At 38.4% G+C, this 18,638-nt stretch overlaps 1 protein-coding gene across 1 annotated transcript; it reads right to left on the minus strand.

Moving 5' to 3' along the window:
• Window positions 1–1,591: 1,591 nt before the first annotated feature.
• Window positions 1,592–12,970, minus strand: LOC117394899 (inhibin beta A chain-like). The gene is made up of 2 exons (XM_033993603.3): window positions 12,319–12,970; window positions 1,592–5,018 (listed from the first exon to the last, which is right to left on the minus strand). Exons 1-2 carry the CDS (start codon window positions 12,713–12,715, stop codon window positions 4,240–4,242), a joined length of 1,176 nt encoding a protein of 391 aa, XP_033849494.2. The 5' UTR covers window positions 12,716–12,970; the 3' UTR covers window positions 1,592–4,239.
• Between the last annotated feature and the right edge of the window lie 5,668 nt (window positions 12,971–18,638).

Raw genomic sequence — 18,638 nt, forward strand, 5'->3', positions numbered from 1 at the left:
CACATTATGTACAGAAATTGGAGATTGAAGTATCATCCAGAGATTGAATAAGAAATAACTTTACTTTTTTAAGGAGGATAAAACATTGACATGTGTCATGGAGAGGATTAAGAGTTAGGAATCTTTTGGCGAGCTCAAAAGAATCTCCTAGCCCGGTAAATATGGCCAGATAGAAAACTTATTCTTACAAAATATTGAAACAACTGATCCCAAGACCCCTCAGAATAACTGCAAATAAGGCAAATGTTACAAAATAAATAAATACATAAATAAAAGTGATATTTCAAGCTACTTACTCTAAGAAAATATGCACATTTTTTATACAACCTTACAAAGATATATAATGAGATAAATAATGAGAAGAAAGCTTATAGATTAGGCCTTTATTGTCAAAGTGTCATAAGTATTGAATCTGCAGTTTACACAATTTTAAGGCCCATTTAATTTTTGAACCTTAAATGCCTTTTAGAAAAGGTTGAATCAGTTCAACCCTTGTCTGATTTAAACTAACATTTATCTTGAGAGGCTTCTGCAAGGAATCAGGCCAGCTGCAGATTAACGCAGACACTCCACGGGCAATCAAGCTGGAAGGGAGCCCTCAGTCAACACAGCAGCATAAGCTGTCAAAGTCCATATGTATGTTCAGAAGGCTGCCCTGTACTATAAATAACTTAAAACAAAACAAAACGAAAAACGCTTCACACGGCTCAAGCCCTGCTTTAAAAAAGTTAACTCTTTCAGCGGACTGAGTGATTATTTCATACAAACAATGAGTTAAAAATCTGTAGTTCAACAGTGATAATGGCATTGCTGTAGTGTATTTCTCAGTAATAATGGAACCCCCTCATTCAAATACTCGGGAGTCGGTGTACTATTATTACCTCATAACATGTCACAACAATGCCATTATCCCTTAAGTACTCCCCGAACAATTATAGTCCCTTTCATTTTAAAGTTATTTTATATTGTGTTTTTTTGCTTGTTTGTTTTTTGCCGATACTATAGTATACTACAGTGGGAAAAAAAATAAATTCTAGATGTTGTCATCCCATTTTGAAATGCCCCCACTCAAGCCAGAGAATGCTTCAGTGGAAGTTCTGAATTTTCCATTTTATAATACAAGAAACAGTTAAGGTGGGAAACTAAAATGGGGATTAATTCAGCACAGCCAGCAGTAAAAGCACCAGTGAAGCTGAGTATGAAAACAATGATAAGCACCTACTTTCATGAGCAGTATGGGAAAAAGCAAAACCAGACAAAGACATCCCACACTGTTCAGTCAGACTTATATCATATGTAAGGCTAGACAGTGTGGAGTAGTGGTTAGGGCTCTGGACTCTTGACTGGAGGGTCATGGGTTCAATCCCCACTGGGGGACACTGCTGTTGTACCCTTGAGCAAGGTACTTTACCTAGATTGCTTTAGTAAAAACCCAACTGTATAAATGGGTAATTGTATGTAAAAATAATGTGATATCTGTATAATGTGAAATAATGTATAATGTGATATCTTGTAACAATTGTAAGTCGCCCTGGATAAGGGCGTCTGCTAAGAAATAAATAATAATAATAATAATAATAGACAAAGCTCAGCCGATGCTGTTCTGGCAGTGTTTCATTTCGGGTCGGATAGCTTTACAAAGACCTTGAGTTTGGGCTGGCATTTAAAGTGTATTAGTCAATGACTTCACTCCCTTATTAAATAAAATGCTAGTCTTAAACAAGGTTAAAGGTGCAGTTAATTTGTACAAGCAATTGCAGCCATAGTTGCAAGTACACCCAAAGTCCCAGTTTTTTTAAAGCAAGATGGACTGGGATTGCCAAAATTAAAAAAAATGTCAGCACCCTCCCTTGTATTCTTTTGATTATCGTTTGGTTCTTAATTTTTTAATGATAATACAGCATATGCAAATATTGTCAAATACAGTACAACACTACAACTTCTGCATCCTGGTACCTTTGATGTAGGAAGCAGCAGCAACCTTTACTGTATAGTGCTGTCTTTCATTTATCTGCATACTTCAACTGAAGTAAAGAATACAAGCAAAACAACAAAACATCTTCAATAGAAGAAACGTGGGTCCAGTGATAGCATTCCTAGTGCTAATAAAGGTTAATACCATAATTTTAAAACCTTGCTTTGCACTTGGTTAAGTCACTTACTTGCAACTGAAATCAGCACAGACCGTTTCAAGTTAGACTGCCGTACCATGTGATACTGAAGTAAAACCACATTTCTGGAAATATAAATACCAGTCTGGTCTATGCTTAACTTTACCTATGGTGTGAATGAAAACATGAAAGATACAGAGAGTAAGTACAATGTATTAAAATCTAAGATTCTTCTGCTTCCAACAGGTAAAACAAGGCGAAGAAAACAAAGTGAGTCTGTGAAATAGCATACTAATGCAACAAATAACAATGAGAATTCTTAACACACATTAGTGTACATCCTTAAGCTTTAATAGAGAAGCAAAAATACTGTAAATAAATTAGATAGAAAACATGGCAAGCATATCTTTTTTGATTTGTACAACAAAGCAATGCAACATAAATGTATCTGCATTTCAATATATACAGAATAAAAATAAAGTTGTTATTTCTTTATCTTATTAGACCAAACACTCTAGCTTCAGTATAATTTCTTTTTCTTGCAAAAAAAAATAAAATGTACAGGATTTGATCACAAATGTCCCGCCAGGTTCAGAATTTCTTTCATGCCAGACTACAACGATGACAATATTTCATACCCAGCCACATAATCTGTTAATTGTGTTTATAATTAGCACAATGGTACAGTGTTTATTGTAAGAGGACAGAAAATGATTACAAACAAGTACATTTTACTTAAAAATATGTTTGAAAGTAAGGATTCATGTAGGATGCTTCCTTAAACAAAATTGCTGAAATGTTGATTTTATTCTATAAAAAACTTTTTGTTTTTAAATGTTTTTTTTTTGCACAGAAACATTCAAACAATTACACTCACTTTGTGTCTGTAGTGCTTTTTTTATAAGTTGCATTTCAACAGTGTACCACTAATACTTCTGTAGAAATAAAAAAAAAGCACTTGGTGTTGATGTGTAAAAGTAAGGTGACCATATGGCTCCATGTTCAGTGGGACAGTTTGGGATAGTTCAGGCTTTTCAACTCACAACCCAATGCATTCTGGTAAGCATAGTCCTGCTTCTCTTAAAGGTAAGAATGGTACCTGAGACAGGTAAAACGTACCAGAATGCATTGGGTTGACAGGTAAAACGTACCAGAATGCATTGGGTTGACAGGTAAAACGTACCAGAATGCATTGGGTTGTGAGTTTAAAAGCCTGAATTATCCCAAACAGTCCCGCTGAACACTGAGCCATATGGTCACCTTATGTAAAAGGGACTCAAAGCTAATACTACTTAGAGCTGGCAAGGAAAACCATTAACCCTTAAATCCCAACCCTTGACTGAGCAAGACGTTTTGTGAATAATTATCCAAATAACCACCACACACAGGACATTGGAAACACTCACACTAAATCTTTGGTGTCTTTGTTTTTAAAACAAACCTCTTGTGTGTGCTGTAAAAGTTAATTTAGCTCACATTTAAGTGCAGCTCCCCTCTTCTCTAATACCTGTTAAATAACGATTAGGCAGATCAAATGTCGGTATAGTGCAAATCGTAAACGTTCAGAACGTTTATAAAAATACAAACAACAACAACAAAAATATATATCATAAAAATAATTATATAGAGAAGTGTTTGGCTCCAGCAGCTGGTCAAACATGTTTCTTTCAAGTATCTCTCAACAAAGCATAAACATGAAAACATTTACATCGAAAAAAAGTCTTCCTCTTTTTGAAAAGGTAAACAGTTCAAAAAACGTCGACAGGTTGCATAGTTTTGAAAATGTAGGCACCTTATCAAAACATTTTATTGCAGTGCAGTGCGGACCATAAATGCTGCAACATAAATATTTTCTTCTCTCTCTATCTCTCTCTCTCTTTCTCTCTCTCTCCCTCTTGTTTGTAACAAAAATATATTATTTTTTTTTATTATTTTATTTTATTTATTTTTTTTTACTTTTTTTTAACTGAAAGTGCCACAGGCTGGTCCAAGTGACTGGTAACCAGCACACTATGAATTTAACTCCATGCTGTGTCTGTCAAGGTTTGTGGGTCTGTTGGAGGAAAGGGAGGAATGTCTTTCCCCCAGCTACCATGTCCTTTACATGTTCAGGGCAGTCTGCTTGTCTTTAAGAGCAGCCACATTCCTCTACTATCATGTTCTGCATGTCCTTTTTAATAATGTTCTGCCCGTCGTCGTAGTACAACATGGACATGGCCCGTAGTTTAGTGGGCACGCAGCAGGACTTGATGTTGTTAAAGGGGCTGATACCCCGCATCCTGTAATGGTTGATGACAGTCGAGTGAAAGGAGAGAGAGGTGCCAGAGGACCCCGCTATGTGGCTTGGGCAGTCCCCTTCACAATAGTTGGCGTGGTAGCTCGTGGGGGCTATAATCCAGTCGTTCCAGCCGATGTCCTTGAAGCTGACTTGAAACTGTTTCTTGCAGCAGGTGCTGATCTTTCCATCGCATTCCAGGCCCCTTTTTCGCCGCCGGTGGGGCTGCTCATCAGACTGTCGTATCACCAGCATGAGGAAGGGCCGGTGGGACTGCTCCCGCTCATCCTTTTCTACGAGGATAGGGGTGGCGCCGGCCTCCTGACACTGCTCACAGGCTATCCGCAGATCCAGGGAGTTGTGTCCCTTTTCCAGCAGTGCCTGGACACTGCTGGAGACTGGCAGGGTGTGCCAGCCACTCCTCCGCGTGTCCACAGCTTTCTCTGAGACGACCAGCTCTTCTTCCCCTTTTGCCGTGCCTTGCTTTTTCTGGTACAGCCGTATGGTCACTTTGGCGCGGCTTCTGTTGGTCTTGGAGAGCTTGAGAAAGAGCCAGACGTTGGCCTGCTCTATGAGTGAAAGGTCGCTGCCCTCCTTGGAGATCTGAAAGTGCACCAAGCCTGACGAGGCACCTGGAATAGAGATAAGAGTAAGAGAATGAGCTACACTTCAGCATTTTAGAAATCCAACTGTTAACATATTAGCAGTTCAGGCCATAAGTGAAGGGACATAGTGCTGCCAACAATAAAGCATTAAAAGTGCTGCAAAAGTCCTAGCTGTGAGGGCACGATGGCTTTTAGGAAAGTATGTTTTTTATATCTCCAGTTGTGATTAGTACAGAAAGATTTACTAAATGGATGCTTTCACTATAGACCAGTTCAGTTTTTACAGCTATGTTGGTGGAAAAAGTATGTCAGTCATGTGTTACTATTGCTAAACATTAGAAACGATCCAAAGCTGATTAACAAGTCTTGATTCCACTTTTCAAACTGACTGACTTAGCCAAAGCAGTATATTAATAAAATAAGTAATTTCATGTGTTTTAATTGGTAACTAACATTTATTATACAAAATGTGTTTTTTAAAAAAGCACATCCTTCCCCTTTTTCTGCCAGGAAGAATGTTTCAACTCTACTGGCAATTGTTGTCCACAGTCACCATGGTGGTTTTAATCTAACCAAGTATGCTTTTAACCTCTGGCCAACCAGCATGACCCAAGATACTCATTAAGGCAGAATTAAGCCAGTTCCCAGCAGAGATCAAACCCACAACATCCCAATTCTAATACACCTTTTCCACAATCCATTGTCCTGTTGTATCAAATGAAACACTTTACAATTGGGGGAAAGAAAAAATTATATACATAAATATGTAAATAAACATATATATGTAAATAAACATATATATATATATATATATATATATATATATATATATATATATATATATATACACACACACACACACACATACATACATATATAATAATAATAATAATAATAATAATAATAATAATAATAATAATAATAATAATAATAATAATAATAATAATAATACAAATTTCTAGGGAGTTGTTGGTCCCAAACGTGAACAAAGGTCTTTAATAAGAATGATAGCAGTAGACCAAGTAGTTAACGTATTTGCACTGGCCTGGGGCAAACTTACCGTCGACCTCTCCATAAGTGATATATCTAAGAGATAGTGTAACCATACACAGTTATAGGCTATTCCAGGTTCTATCCAGCCCCAGCCCCGTAAGCAAGAGCCGTCTTGTTTGTAAATTAAGCGCAGCTTGAGAATCATCTCCAAGCAGGAGCAGACCAGGACACAGAAGCACCTCTACATTGTGAAGTTTAGAGAGAGCTGTCACTACAAAATTCCAAAAACTTTGGATAAGTGGACATTCCCAAGACATGTGGAGGTAAGTGTCGACTGCCCCTAGAGTGCACCCGTGGCACAGATTATCAGTAGAGATTTTCATTTGAAATCGACGATATGTGGTGGCATAAAATCTACGTACAAATTTAAAATGAATCAACTGGTGTGTTAAGTTTTTAGAAGATGTGAAGATATTTTCCCAAATTCTATCCCAGACACCCAGCTTGTCGAGTTCCCTGTCCCAAACAGGAGTTACAGCGAGAGAACTGATATTGTGAGTTACAAAGTTACTATAAAGGGAGGATACAAGGCCTCTTGTGGCAGGTGTTGAGCTAAGTAATTGACCTAAAGAATGAGTGGACAATGCCACAATTCATGGGAGTCCATAGGCACGAAGGGCTGAGCGAAGCCTAAGATATATAAAAAAAAAGAGGACCCAGGGAGTGAGTCTCCTTAAGATCTTGGAACATGCATGAAACACTTTTTTCATAGTTTTGTGGTACGCTGAACAATTTGGCACACTTGAAAAAGCAGTTGAGACATTTGCCTTCATGGAATAAGTGATCCGCAAAAGAGGAGGTTTAGCCAACTTGATACCTCCAATTTGTCTAAAAAAATAAATATGATTTGCCATATTTTGTAAATTGGAATTTTGCATAGTATGGTTGAGTTAGATGCCCTGATTAGTTGCTTTTTTAACTCAGACAGTGCAAAGGGTATCCCAGGTATTATGCACAGTTCTTTTTTTTAGTAACTGATATTGACTTCCTGTTGATTTGCTTGATATTTGTGGTACCGATATAGTGGTTTGTCTGACAGGTCTTATGATTGTGTATAAGTGGGAGTCCAGGTGTAATTCTAACATCACCCTGTTTTCATTAAATGTATTTTCCTGTTTGTATTTAAAAATAAGATTCTCCAACCATTTATTAGTACAACTTTTCTAGTGCATTGACATTGCAATCCCCTCTTCCAATATCCTCGGAGTCAGTGCTTTATAATTACTCCCTTTCAAAACACAAGTGTTCCACTGAGTAGCTCCTACAGAGAACGTAACAGATTAATTCCTGACAGACTGTGGGACCAATGCCACGCATATGCCAAAGGGCATGGCACTTGTCACATAACACCCTGAGTCAGGCACTTGTATTTTACTGCAAAGACCCAAAACTAATGCAAAGACCATAATCTTGCCTTCTCACGTCACTCAAGCCAACAGCATAAGGAGTTGAGGAATGGGTTGGGAAAGGAAAGGCCGTGGGTGTTGGGGAGACAGAAACAAGCAGTGTAAAAGCCAGAGCATTGTTATTAAACAGTGTAACCAATTCAAAGAAAGGATTGGAATTTTTTTTTTTTTTAGCTCCTCTTAATATGTTTTAATACTTTGATCCCACTAGAAAGCTGATTCAATGCAAGGAATGCTGCTCAGTGTAGGACAAGCTTGGTTGAAATAATTAATTAGCTTAGATACTGTACTAATGTAGCCATATTCAAAAGCACCTATACCCTGATTTGAAGCCTTGCTATACCAGTTAAAGTAGTGGAGGAATCAAAATCAGTACATAATAGGAGGCAGAAACTGGGAACGCTTTCAGTTAATTCACCTCTGAAGGGCTGGGTAAGAATCTGGCTTACATCGCTGGTGAAATTAGTTTTGTCATCTCAAGTTGATCCTGAGTTTACAGCCACATCACAAAGCCATGCAAAGCTGCAAAGTTAAAACATACTTTAGATGTTGTGCTTGAGAGGCACAGGACTGAATGGCAGGTATCACAGTCATGACTGAAAAGTGCTTACAGGCCTCCGAGGGGAAGATCTCCTGGCACCTGCCTGACTGTGCCATTACACCAATAACTCAGAGAACAGAAATGTTAGGAGTGTGTTACCAGTGTGTTGTTTTAAATGTCCCCAGGCCCTTGTAGAGAAGGCATGTGAAACTGTAGACTCACAGAATCTATGATTTCAGAATTACACGTCTCTCTCACTATAATTTTCCTCAGATTAGTATCTGAAGACTCAGTGGAACTGCTTTCAATAAAGTTTTTTTTTTTGTTTTGTTTTTACATTTCAAGTTAAACCTTTTAATCTTTTAATCAGAGGGAAGTTGTGGGCATCTAAGTTCAGACTGATTATCAGAATGTTACAAAAGTTGTTTTTGGCTCTTCTCACTTGTAGAACATCAGGGTATGTCATAACAATGTTACCAAGAGATTCAGCAGTGTATTTATAATTGTATATACTATGCCAGCATGGCACTGTACACTGTACAACTCAGTAACACTATATCCAACAACATTTATACAAAGATACCATTTTTCATAAATATCACTTCAGGTACCTCAGCTCTAGACATTGTCATGTAGATGAAGCTCGTTATATCTGTATAATCTGTTTATTTATAAAGGGGGCATTAAAACCCTCTTTATCGATTTCCAGGGATGCCCAGGAAGGCAACAGGTGGTATGTTTAAACAAGTACGGAGCCCTAATACAGATGAGCTCTCTCAGAGGAGTCGAGACAAGCAGCATGAAATGCGATTTCTGACCACGTTCAAAGTATGTCCGTCTGTATGTATGTATGTCACCTATGGTATTGTATGATATAAAGCATATTTTAATATTTGTTGCTTACATTTTTTTATATATAAAGGGAAGTTTATTCCAGACAGATTTGATACTGGTGGGAAATGTTTAAGGACATTGCTCCAGTTGGGATATATAGGGGGTTTGGTTTCCACAGTCTATGTTATAAGATATATGTGTATAACTTTCATAAGAGCTTGTATAAAGGACACAAATTATGGCATAAACAGTTGTCTCAGGCTGTAGGTATACACATTGGACAGAGACGCTCAGAAATTAGTCTGTGTAAATCTTTGAAGAGCGTTGTGTTTAATTACTTCTTTATAAATACATCTAAATACATAACAGAGTAATTGGTTGAGTCTCCCCACCATTATGTGCACTACATATTCATTGTGGAACCCATTCAAAGAGTCCCATATTGCACTTCATAATGGTGGGGAGGCTTAAACAATTACAGATGGGTGTATATTTCTCTGAATGAAGTAATTAAACACAGCATTGTCTGACAAATTACACGGACCACTTTGGTGTGCCATTTTCAGTTGTGCACAGTGATTCAGAAACCTCCAGGATGGAATGACAGAATCATGTTTTAATTTAACTCACCTTTACAGTTGCTAACATACAGTAAGCTACATGCCTTTAGGTTTTACAGCAATGGGTTTTGGTTCACAATCAATTGTTTGCAGCCAAGTGTCAGCTATTTCTGTTTTTATCAAGCCTCAACTGCTCTGTTGTGACTGCATTTTTAAGAGTCTCTCTCTCTCTCTCTCTCTCTCTCTCTCTCTCTCTCTCTCTCTCTCTCTCTCTCTCTCTCTCTGTATGTTGCCCTCTAGCGATACTCGTTGGTAATGTTAAGGAAAAGTTTCAGTAAGGCCTTTGAAAACGCTTTTTTAAGTCTATCTGCCGACTTTCCATGGTTCTTTCGCATCTCAAAACGAAGATACACTGAACTTGTTCACACAATGGGCCAGAATAGTCAGATACAGAACCAAACATCTATACACGAGGGACAATAATGTTCTTCTATTTCCTTTTTTTAATACTACCTACTCCGTGGATTTAAATCTGTACTGAACACTGGCTCATTAGGGTGTCATTTAGGAGCTCGTGTAAATCTGACCCCGCTGTGAATGACAGATCTGGTGTAAAATAAGGACTGTGAAAAAACAGTGTACGGAGATACCTAGACGCTGCACTGCACACATTTTTAATGCATCTTAAAAAAGAAAAAGAAAAAATGCACTACGCCTTCCTCATGTATGGCCTCTTGGCTGTAGCCCACATAGCTACACGTCAAAGTTTAAACTGTATGGGATGAAAGACAAGGTTAAAGAGGACTCGCCAATCTGGAACACTGCTCCCTGGTTAATTCTAGTCATTACGCGATCTTTTTTTTTTTTTTTTTTTTTTGTTAATGTCAGTTGTTAAAACGGAAACAGCAGCAAAACTGTCAAGAATGGGCTACCCCACAATGTTACGGGTGTGCAGCTTCTGCAGTTAAGTCCCTGGTCTGATTTTGCAGCAATTTAAATCAGTACTCGTGGAGAGAAAACTTTGGATATAATTGGCATGACCAAGAATTTAGGGAAAGATCAGGGTTTTCATAGATTTAGCTACTGTACGTCTACTATCTAGGATCACTATTGAGGAGTGAAAGGGGTTTTACTGGTCAAATACTGAACAACAGCGTTCCATTTTTGCTGGAATCTTTTCATAAAAGTCGGCAGATTGTTTGTTTCGTCAAAAGACCACAAGTAAGTACCAATGTGTGTTAGCACGAAACATAAAAATCATGGGATTAAATGTAGCCGGGTTGGTTCCCTGCTCCAAACGTAATTGTATCTGTTGGTGCTATGTGTGGATATGCGCAGGACAGATCGCAAATGAATTGCTGACTTGTGTTACCAAAATAGAACGTGTTTCATCGACGGTAACACGATTTAACATGTCAAGACCTGCATTTGTTAATCAATAATTGGCAAAACCCCACTGGCTGCAGAAAAGGGCATGCTATTGTAAACTCTGCTTAGCCAAGCGATTACCGTAAAACACACTTCAGTATAGAAACTGATGGTCTGTGTACAACTGCATAGCACGTACTTCCGACTATTGTAGCCTATGGCTACAGGTGACAGCCAAGTACAGTACCACAAAAGCAAAGATCTAATAACATGGACGCATGTTTGAAGTAGGGACAGTACAATACAATCTGTTCATGCACTATAGTCAAGCCTTTTAGTGCACAGTTTTGTACAACAAATCACAATGGTAAAATGAGCAGACTAGGCTGTCTTGTCAAAAGTAAAATATATTAATATTAGCCTTTCCTTATACAGTGCCAAGCGCCACTGTAGCACAGGTATTTATTTACAGTCGGTCTGTACTACCACTGGTGCACTAGTAGGCTTTACTTTTTAACTGAATCATAGTTTTGTTCCACAGTGCACTTCAACAAGGTTCAGTATAGATAAAGAAAAGCTCCTTACCTCTCCAGCAGCTTATAGCTTTTGTCTAGGAAAACTTACTTCAGAAGAAAACTTTTCAGTACAGCCTATTAGAGTGCACTGCAGCAAACAGAATCTTATTCCCTATAGAGTTGTAATGAGGACTATGCTGTCGATAACCACTGCACATGTACCTTGACACAGCATGAGGCATAGTTTTTAAGTGCAGCTCTTTGTGTTAAAAAAAAACAAAAAACTAATTACCTACATTGTGGCTTATGCACTTATGAATGTAATTAATATTCACAGTGTTTTATTCACCTATTGAGATACAAAGCTAGAGTCCTAACTTTTGTAGTCATAGCCTGTGCACAGTAAAATGTGCTTCACTCCTAAAATTAAAGTATAGCTTTATTTTATTATTATTTTATTTTTGTATTCAGTAGGTTACAGACATGCCTTTCTGAACAGTACATTGTTATTTGAATGGCACAATCAGTGTGCAGAAGCAGAAGGTACAGCACTGACTTCTGAACTTTGTTGACAGCCTGTGCACTGTAAAATTCACAACTCTGGGAGGCAGTCTATGCTTGTAGCACAGCACACAATAAGGGGCTGAGTGTCCGGTTTTCCCTAGAGGTAGGGAGCACCCAGCTGCCTGCGAGCCTAGCAGTCAGTTACCAGTACAATTCACAACATAGCAGCGGACTTAAGTTATTAGCAAAGTTTTCAGCACAGATTGAACAGAATGCCCTGATGGCTTTTAAGCTGACATAGGTAATAAGATACCTTGCAGCCTAGTTTTCTTATAAACTTGAAGACTTCAGGTCTTACCTTTTAAGTTCTGTGCACTATTACTAGACTTACTTTCAAGCCCCCTCCTCCATTAACACACACAAAGAAGTTGTAAGTGTTTACAAACCTGTCAAACTGGCAGAATCTGCTCAATTGAAAAATACCCCCCCCCCCCCCCCCCCTCTCCCCGATCTCACACCCCTCCACTCCAAACATGGGCTACTAACCTGCCTCAGCAAAAGTGATGATTTCAGACATTTGCTCAGCCAACTCATTCATCTCTGTCCGGCTGTGGCTGTCATCCTCAATCTCAACATTGCCATCCTCCCCAACTCTGCCCACATGCAGCTTTTTGATGGCATTCAGAAGGGCTGCCCTGGGCACGGGTTGGGTGATGTTGGGTCTCTGTTTCAAATGCAGCATGGTCAAGATGTGCTGCTTGACTGCCTCCACCATGTCTGCCTGCTGGGAAGTGGCCGGCATATCCTTTTGCATTCTGGAGAGGGCACAAGAGGGGCAGTCGGTGAGAGATGTGTGCCCATCCAGGGAGTCAGGGGTCGGTGAGCTCCTTGCCAGCATTCCAAAGAAGAGCACCAGAATTCCACTCAGCAGAGGCAAGGACATCCTGGATGGGTAGAGTTGGTCTTAAAATGTAGTTTTCCCTTTTTGTTGGTATTAAAATAAACTAAGCAAACCACAAAGAATAATCCCTTTTTAAAATTAAAAAAAAATACTTTCTGCTATCTTCTATCTGTTAGCAAAAAAGTTTGAGTGAGTTTGTCAGCTGGAGAGGTCCGTGAGAGTGTAGAAGTGCTGAAGGGATGTGCAGAGTGCTGGAGAGGTCTCAGTGGCTAACAGTAAGAGCTGAATGGAGGGAGCAGAGAGGGAGGTTTTGTGATTAAGTGGGCAGGGCTTTCTCATTTTATCTCTCTCTCTGCCCACTCCCTCCCTCCCTCTCTCTCTGTCTCTTTACTCCTTTTTCTTCTTTTACCCCCATCCGCCTCTGTTTTCACTCTTTCTTTTTTTCCTATTCCTGTTTCCTATTATATTTTGTCCATCTGTCAATTATTTTCCATTACTTTATAGCACCTGGCTTTCTGTATTTATCTCTGCAGTGTCTTCATTTCTGTTTTCTTTCCATATGTAACATGCCAAAGTTTCAAGTAATTGGACATTTTTTCTTTAGGTGCCTCAACCACATCAGTTAATAAAACTGATTCGGTTTTTGTTGTAAAGTATAATTTATTTGTCAAATTAAACTGGTCAATAAAATGGAGCTGAAGCTAAAGCTGTTCACAACAGAGGGGAAAAAAACTTAATAGCACATATTTGATATTCTGTCATATATGTAGACACCCCATAGATTTTATTCATGAGTCATTTAATGACCAGTCTAGAAGAGTTTTATGAACATCAAATGTCTTATTCATCTACACAAAAAAGTCTTTGTATATAGACTTGTATATAGCTTTATTTTTCCTCATTTTATTTTTTAATTATTCTTATTGTCTCTATAACTTCTCCCCTCCTTCATCTTGTTCTCTTTCTTCTGTCACCACAGCTACTTTTATATTTTTCACCCCTTACCTTTGTTTCACTCCTCCACCCCTGCCTTATTCCCTTCTTTCATTTTTCTCTCATTCCCCACTCTCCCTCTGTCTCTATAGTAAAACACCCCTTTGGAAAGGTAATTCATTCCAGTCCTCTATAACCATCGCATATTAAATATATTTCTTGAATGATGCTGGCATTGTGTTGTGTGTGCGCATGATTATATCTCTGACATTCTCTAGTGTTTTGGGGAAAAGGATATTATTTTCAAAAAATATATATATATTTTCTGCCAACTCTCTCGGCATCACAGCTGGTGTTTCAGATTAGAACAGACAGGTGGCTTCACAGTACAAGACTTGGCCCATTCAGGATGGAAAAGTTGCGAATTCGCATCCCAACCCAGTGCATCAGCCTGGGATCCATTCAGTGCAGGTGCAGTCAGTATGGCGGAGGCTGGATTTAAAGTGGTCACCCTTGGGTACCAGACTTACAGTACTTGCTAACCACTTCTCAATTGCGGAGGTGTTCCACAACGCCTACATACTAATCCACCACCTGCGTCACTTGGGTTTGCTCAGCAGCTGTGGCCATGAGGCCTCCAGGGACACTTCTTTTATATAGTCTACATAGTAGCTGGGATGTACTTTCTGTTGAAAGTGTAAGCAAGGGGTACTTTTGAACCACTTTAAAAGATAACAAATTGACTGGTATTAAATCAGTGGATGGTTCCATACCAATCAATGAGCATACAATCCCAAATGTTTGGGTGATGAGGTGGAAAAAAAGGACTGTATAGAACTATTTCTATTGACCATACAAGCCATATTCACCTTCATTTTAAAACACAGAAGGAGCATTTTGTATTGTACACACTTTTCTTGAAAATGATATCCGTAACTAAAATTTAAATTCATATTCCTGATGTCAGGGTATTCGTATGCTATATAGTCAGTTTTCTGTTGCTTGAGTTAAATTTTACTACATTTGCTTCAACACTGTGAAAAGTAGGTTTGCTCCTTTGGAATTTATCAGAACTGAAAAACCTTAAAAACAAGTTTAGAGCTGGGGGAGGGGGCTGTCTTTATCATATTATTACTTGTAAATCATCATGGTTACTTTACCTGACAGTAGCAAAAGATGTAATTGTCAAAGCCTGTATCAGCTATTGCGTGCTTCTGCCACTAAGGGGCACAATAGGGTTAAGGTAGATCTGGAATTCTCAGGAAGCTAGATGGGATCTCTGCATGGTCTTGCTCTAACCTATCTAGCAGAGTTTGTTCAAAGATACACGCCAGACTGAAGCCAGCTTTCTGCTGAGGCTGATGTCCTTGTGGTCCCTCCTAGTCGTACTAATACATTTGGAGCTGGGGCGTTTAGTCATACAGCCCCTTTGTTTTGGAATTCTCTCCCCAGGGATATCAGTGGCATCTCCTCCATTTCCATGTTCAAATCGAAGACTCAGACCTTGCTATTTGATAAGGCTTGTGTTCTATGATGATGTAAAGCTCCCCAAGAAAAGCAAATGTATAGGGGGCGCTATATACATTTAAGTTTGATTAATTGATTGATTGATCAGAAACAGCTCGAAGTGAGGCTGTATTCAGCAACTGATCACCCAATCCCACCCTGAAGGGGAATATTACATATTCTTTGTATCAGAGGATTTCATTTGTTAAAATATAAAAGCTGTTACCAGGAGCATTAATACAACTAACTGGAAAATCCAATAAAACTGAATAGAATGGTTTGTAGCAACACTAATGATTGCATCCTACTGAATTTTCTATTTAATTTTTTTTTTTTGGTAAGAGGTGTTACTGAGATCTACTCTGATTCAGGTCAGCTTGATTTTTTCAGCACTATTCTGTTGGTATTCTTTACATATTTCCCCAAATATACCCTCCTGTACACAAAACATTGAATCTTACAGAAAATGTGTATAGGGTCATTCCCTAAGACATTTATTACATTGATAACGCACTGATGGAAAATCCAAGATTGTTATGGTAATGAGTCCAACATAATACACAGAGGTTTAATCACCATGATTCTTGGGCTTGCTGTCAATACTGATGACTTATCCAAAGTAACAAAAGTTACATTACCATATATAGCTAGAACTGAACAAATGTTAACACATTTAAATAGAAACTCTATTATTAGTCTCCCTTCCCTGTTTATATTTTTAGCAAGGCAATTTAATAGAAGGGTCTTTTTTGTAATTGTCACAAGTGCTTTTAAAGAGTGCTTAGGAAGCAGCACGACTAAAATGTATTTTACACGCTACGTATGACTGTGTGAGGATGAAGTCTGCGTATTAGACCCAATTGTAAAACACATACATTGAGGATAAACTATAGCATACCAGGTCAAGTAGTTTTAAAACATGAAAGAAATGGACAAAATGGTTGCCTTTTTTACCACAGAATTGAATTGTGAATTAAAACACATACTTTACTTCAGCAGTGTGGAGTAGTGGTTAGGGCTTTGGACTCTTGACTGGAGGGTTGTGGGTTCAATCCCAGGTGGAGGACACTGCTGCTGTACCCTTGAGCAAGGTACTTTACCTAGATTTCTCCAGTAAAAAACACAACTGTATAAATGGGTAATTGTATGTAAAAATAATGTGATATCTTGTAACAATTGTAAGTTGCCCTGGATAAGGGCGTCTGCGAAGAAGTAAATAATAATAATAATAATAATGGACACTGATTGTGGAACTGTTCTTATTACAGCACTACTATAAGCACAATATGAAAGCATTTAGGTCCTGAAGCAACGTCACACTCCAGACGAGACAGATGACCAACCCGTATATAAGGTTTGGGTGACTCATCATATTAAATTATGGAATAAAACATTGATAGGAATGGGAAAGAGGGTGGGGTGACTCATGTCTGTTTAGTATGTTTTCTTTTTATGCTGTCTTTTATCTGTCTGTCTGTCTGTTTGACCCACCCATTTACCTTGTCTGTTTGTCCTTCCTCTCTGTCACTGATTCACTTCCCCTCCCATATAAGTTTACCATATTACACATGCATAGTAGTTTGCCATTTTTTCATACTTTTCCAATGCTTTTACTATAGATTTATTATGGCGCAGTATGCTTTACCTTACTTGGCCATGCAAGCCTATGCTTTGCTAGGCTTCTCTATAATTTAACTATGTTTTACTGCATTGTACTAGGCTTTTACTAATTTAAACTGCAGTCCATTTTTACTATCAGCTCCTGTTTGTGTTAAAATTCTGAATTACTTTTTATGTTACTGACACACAGACTTATGTAAAAGTTGAAAAAACTTCCTGAGTTAGGGTTGTCACCTGTCCATGTTTGACCAGGCCAGTCCGTTAATTGGCATCTATGTCCTGGTGGCAGGAATTAAGAAGCACGGACGCCCTAATGTCCGGTTCTAAGTGAAATGCATAAGAAACACCAACCTTTTTTTAATATTTTCTTTTACATGTATTGGTTGCTAAAAGGATTTCCACTATCTTATTAGAAATGTACTTCTTAGTACTGATCTGTACATTCTACTTTGTACCCAGCATTTGTACTGAGCTAATGTGTGATTCAGAACTTGCGGGATTTTAGGTGTTAGGATCCTTCAGTTCACCTTAAATGTCACCTCCTTGCCAAATTTGACCCCATTGTAGTCGTAAACACTGGGACAGCCTTGGAGGTTGGAACAACATAAGAAGGTAATGTTTTGTAAATGGTTAGAAAAGGAAGGAGCCTGGAAGGGGGGGTCCATATCTTTGCACAACCACTATACCGTTTCCATACACAATACCCTTTTGCTAGTAGTGGTTAGCTGGTTTTCACTTTTCCAATAGTTAATGCACATCGCTCATTGTTATCTTCATAATAGGTCACTAGTCCAAACCCTCGGCTTAGTAAAGATGATTTGCTTACATTCTGTCTACTGTAATAGACAGTGTATTTAGCTCTACATGTGGGTACACATATTAGGAACCAAGCAACAAGCCCTGGATGTTTATAAAGGAAATGAAGAAGAAGTGAATACTTTTACTGTATGTTGCTTGCCTTCGCACAGACTGCTTCAGGGTTAGTAACTGATTAGGTATTGAAACTACCTCTAGGGGTAAGATTAGTTCAGTTGAGAGTTAGGTGAAATCACTCCCCAATATGCCTCTGGTGAGAAGGTGACCAGTAAACTAGAGTAAAAACTGTATAACTGACTCCTGTAACCCCCCCCCAGGTACGTTTGAAGCTACCTCTGCTATCTATTTCAATCCTGTTTAGCACTCCAATAATGCTGCTGCGCTGTTTTAGAGCAGTGTTGGAATGTGAAATATAGAGGGATCTGAATTCTCAGAATTGTTTCACTTTATCCTTCTTCTGTCCTATCCAGCTGCTGTAGAGAAAGTAAAAGTGAGCAGAATGACCACTATCAGAATGACTCCAATACTGGCAGAATCACCATTGGAAAATTAATTGCCGATTTATTCATTTACTTCCCTTTATGCTAAAACTACTTTTACAAGGACCTTTGTTTTAAAAAGGACAACCTTCAGTTCGATGACTTTCAGCACCCAAGTTTTGTTGTTAAACACAATATTCCCTTGAACTTATGTTACAGGGCTGTTTATTGTAATAGAGCAATTGCAAATAGAGTTTATTGCAAATAGAGTCTTTGGAATAGAATGCCTATCAGTGGATTCCATGGAGAAGAGCCCATGAGGAGTGATTATTTTATTAAGCATATTGAAAACAAATAAATATACTGTACTTGTTTAAATTAGATTTATATTTTCCTTTACACCATAGCTGTCTCGGGTCAACATATAAATGGGATGCTGCACTAGACTCAACACCCTGACATAAAGGAAGATTTATTGTACAGGAAATAAAGTCAGAATCTCTATTAAAATGAACCAAAGTAACTACTTATATTTAAAATGTAGTTGCAAGTATACAGTATGTAAGCACTTACAAAGATCTATGCAATGCACTTACAACTGAGACAGGAAA

This window comes from Acipenser ruthenus, chromosome 3 (genome assembly GCF_902713425.1).
Source record: "Acipenser ruthenus chromosome 3, fAciRut3.2 maternal haplotype, whole genome shotgun sequence".
NCBI classification, from domain to species: Eukaryota; Metazoa; Chordata; class Actinopteri; order Acipenseriformes; family Acipenseridae; genus Acipenser; species Acipenser ruthenus.

Coding starts and splice junctions, on each gene's coding strand:
- LOC117394899 (XM_033993603.3), bottom strand. CDS start 12,715: ATGTCCTTGCCTCTGCTGAGTGGAATTCTGGTGCTCTTCTTTGGAATG. Junction 5,019..12,318: donor CATCACTTTTGCTGAGGCAG/GTTAGTAGCCCA, acceptor TCTCTATTCCAG/GTGCCTCGTCAGGCTTGGTG.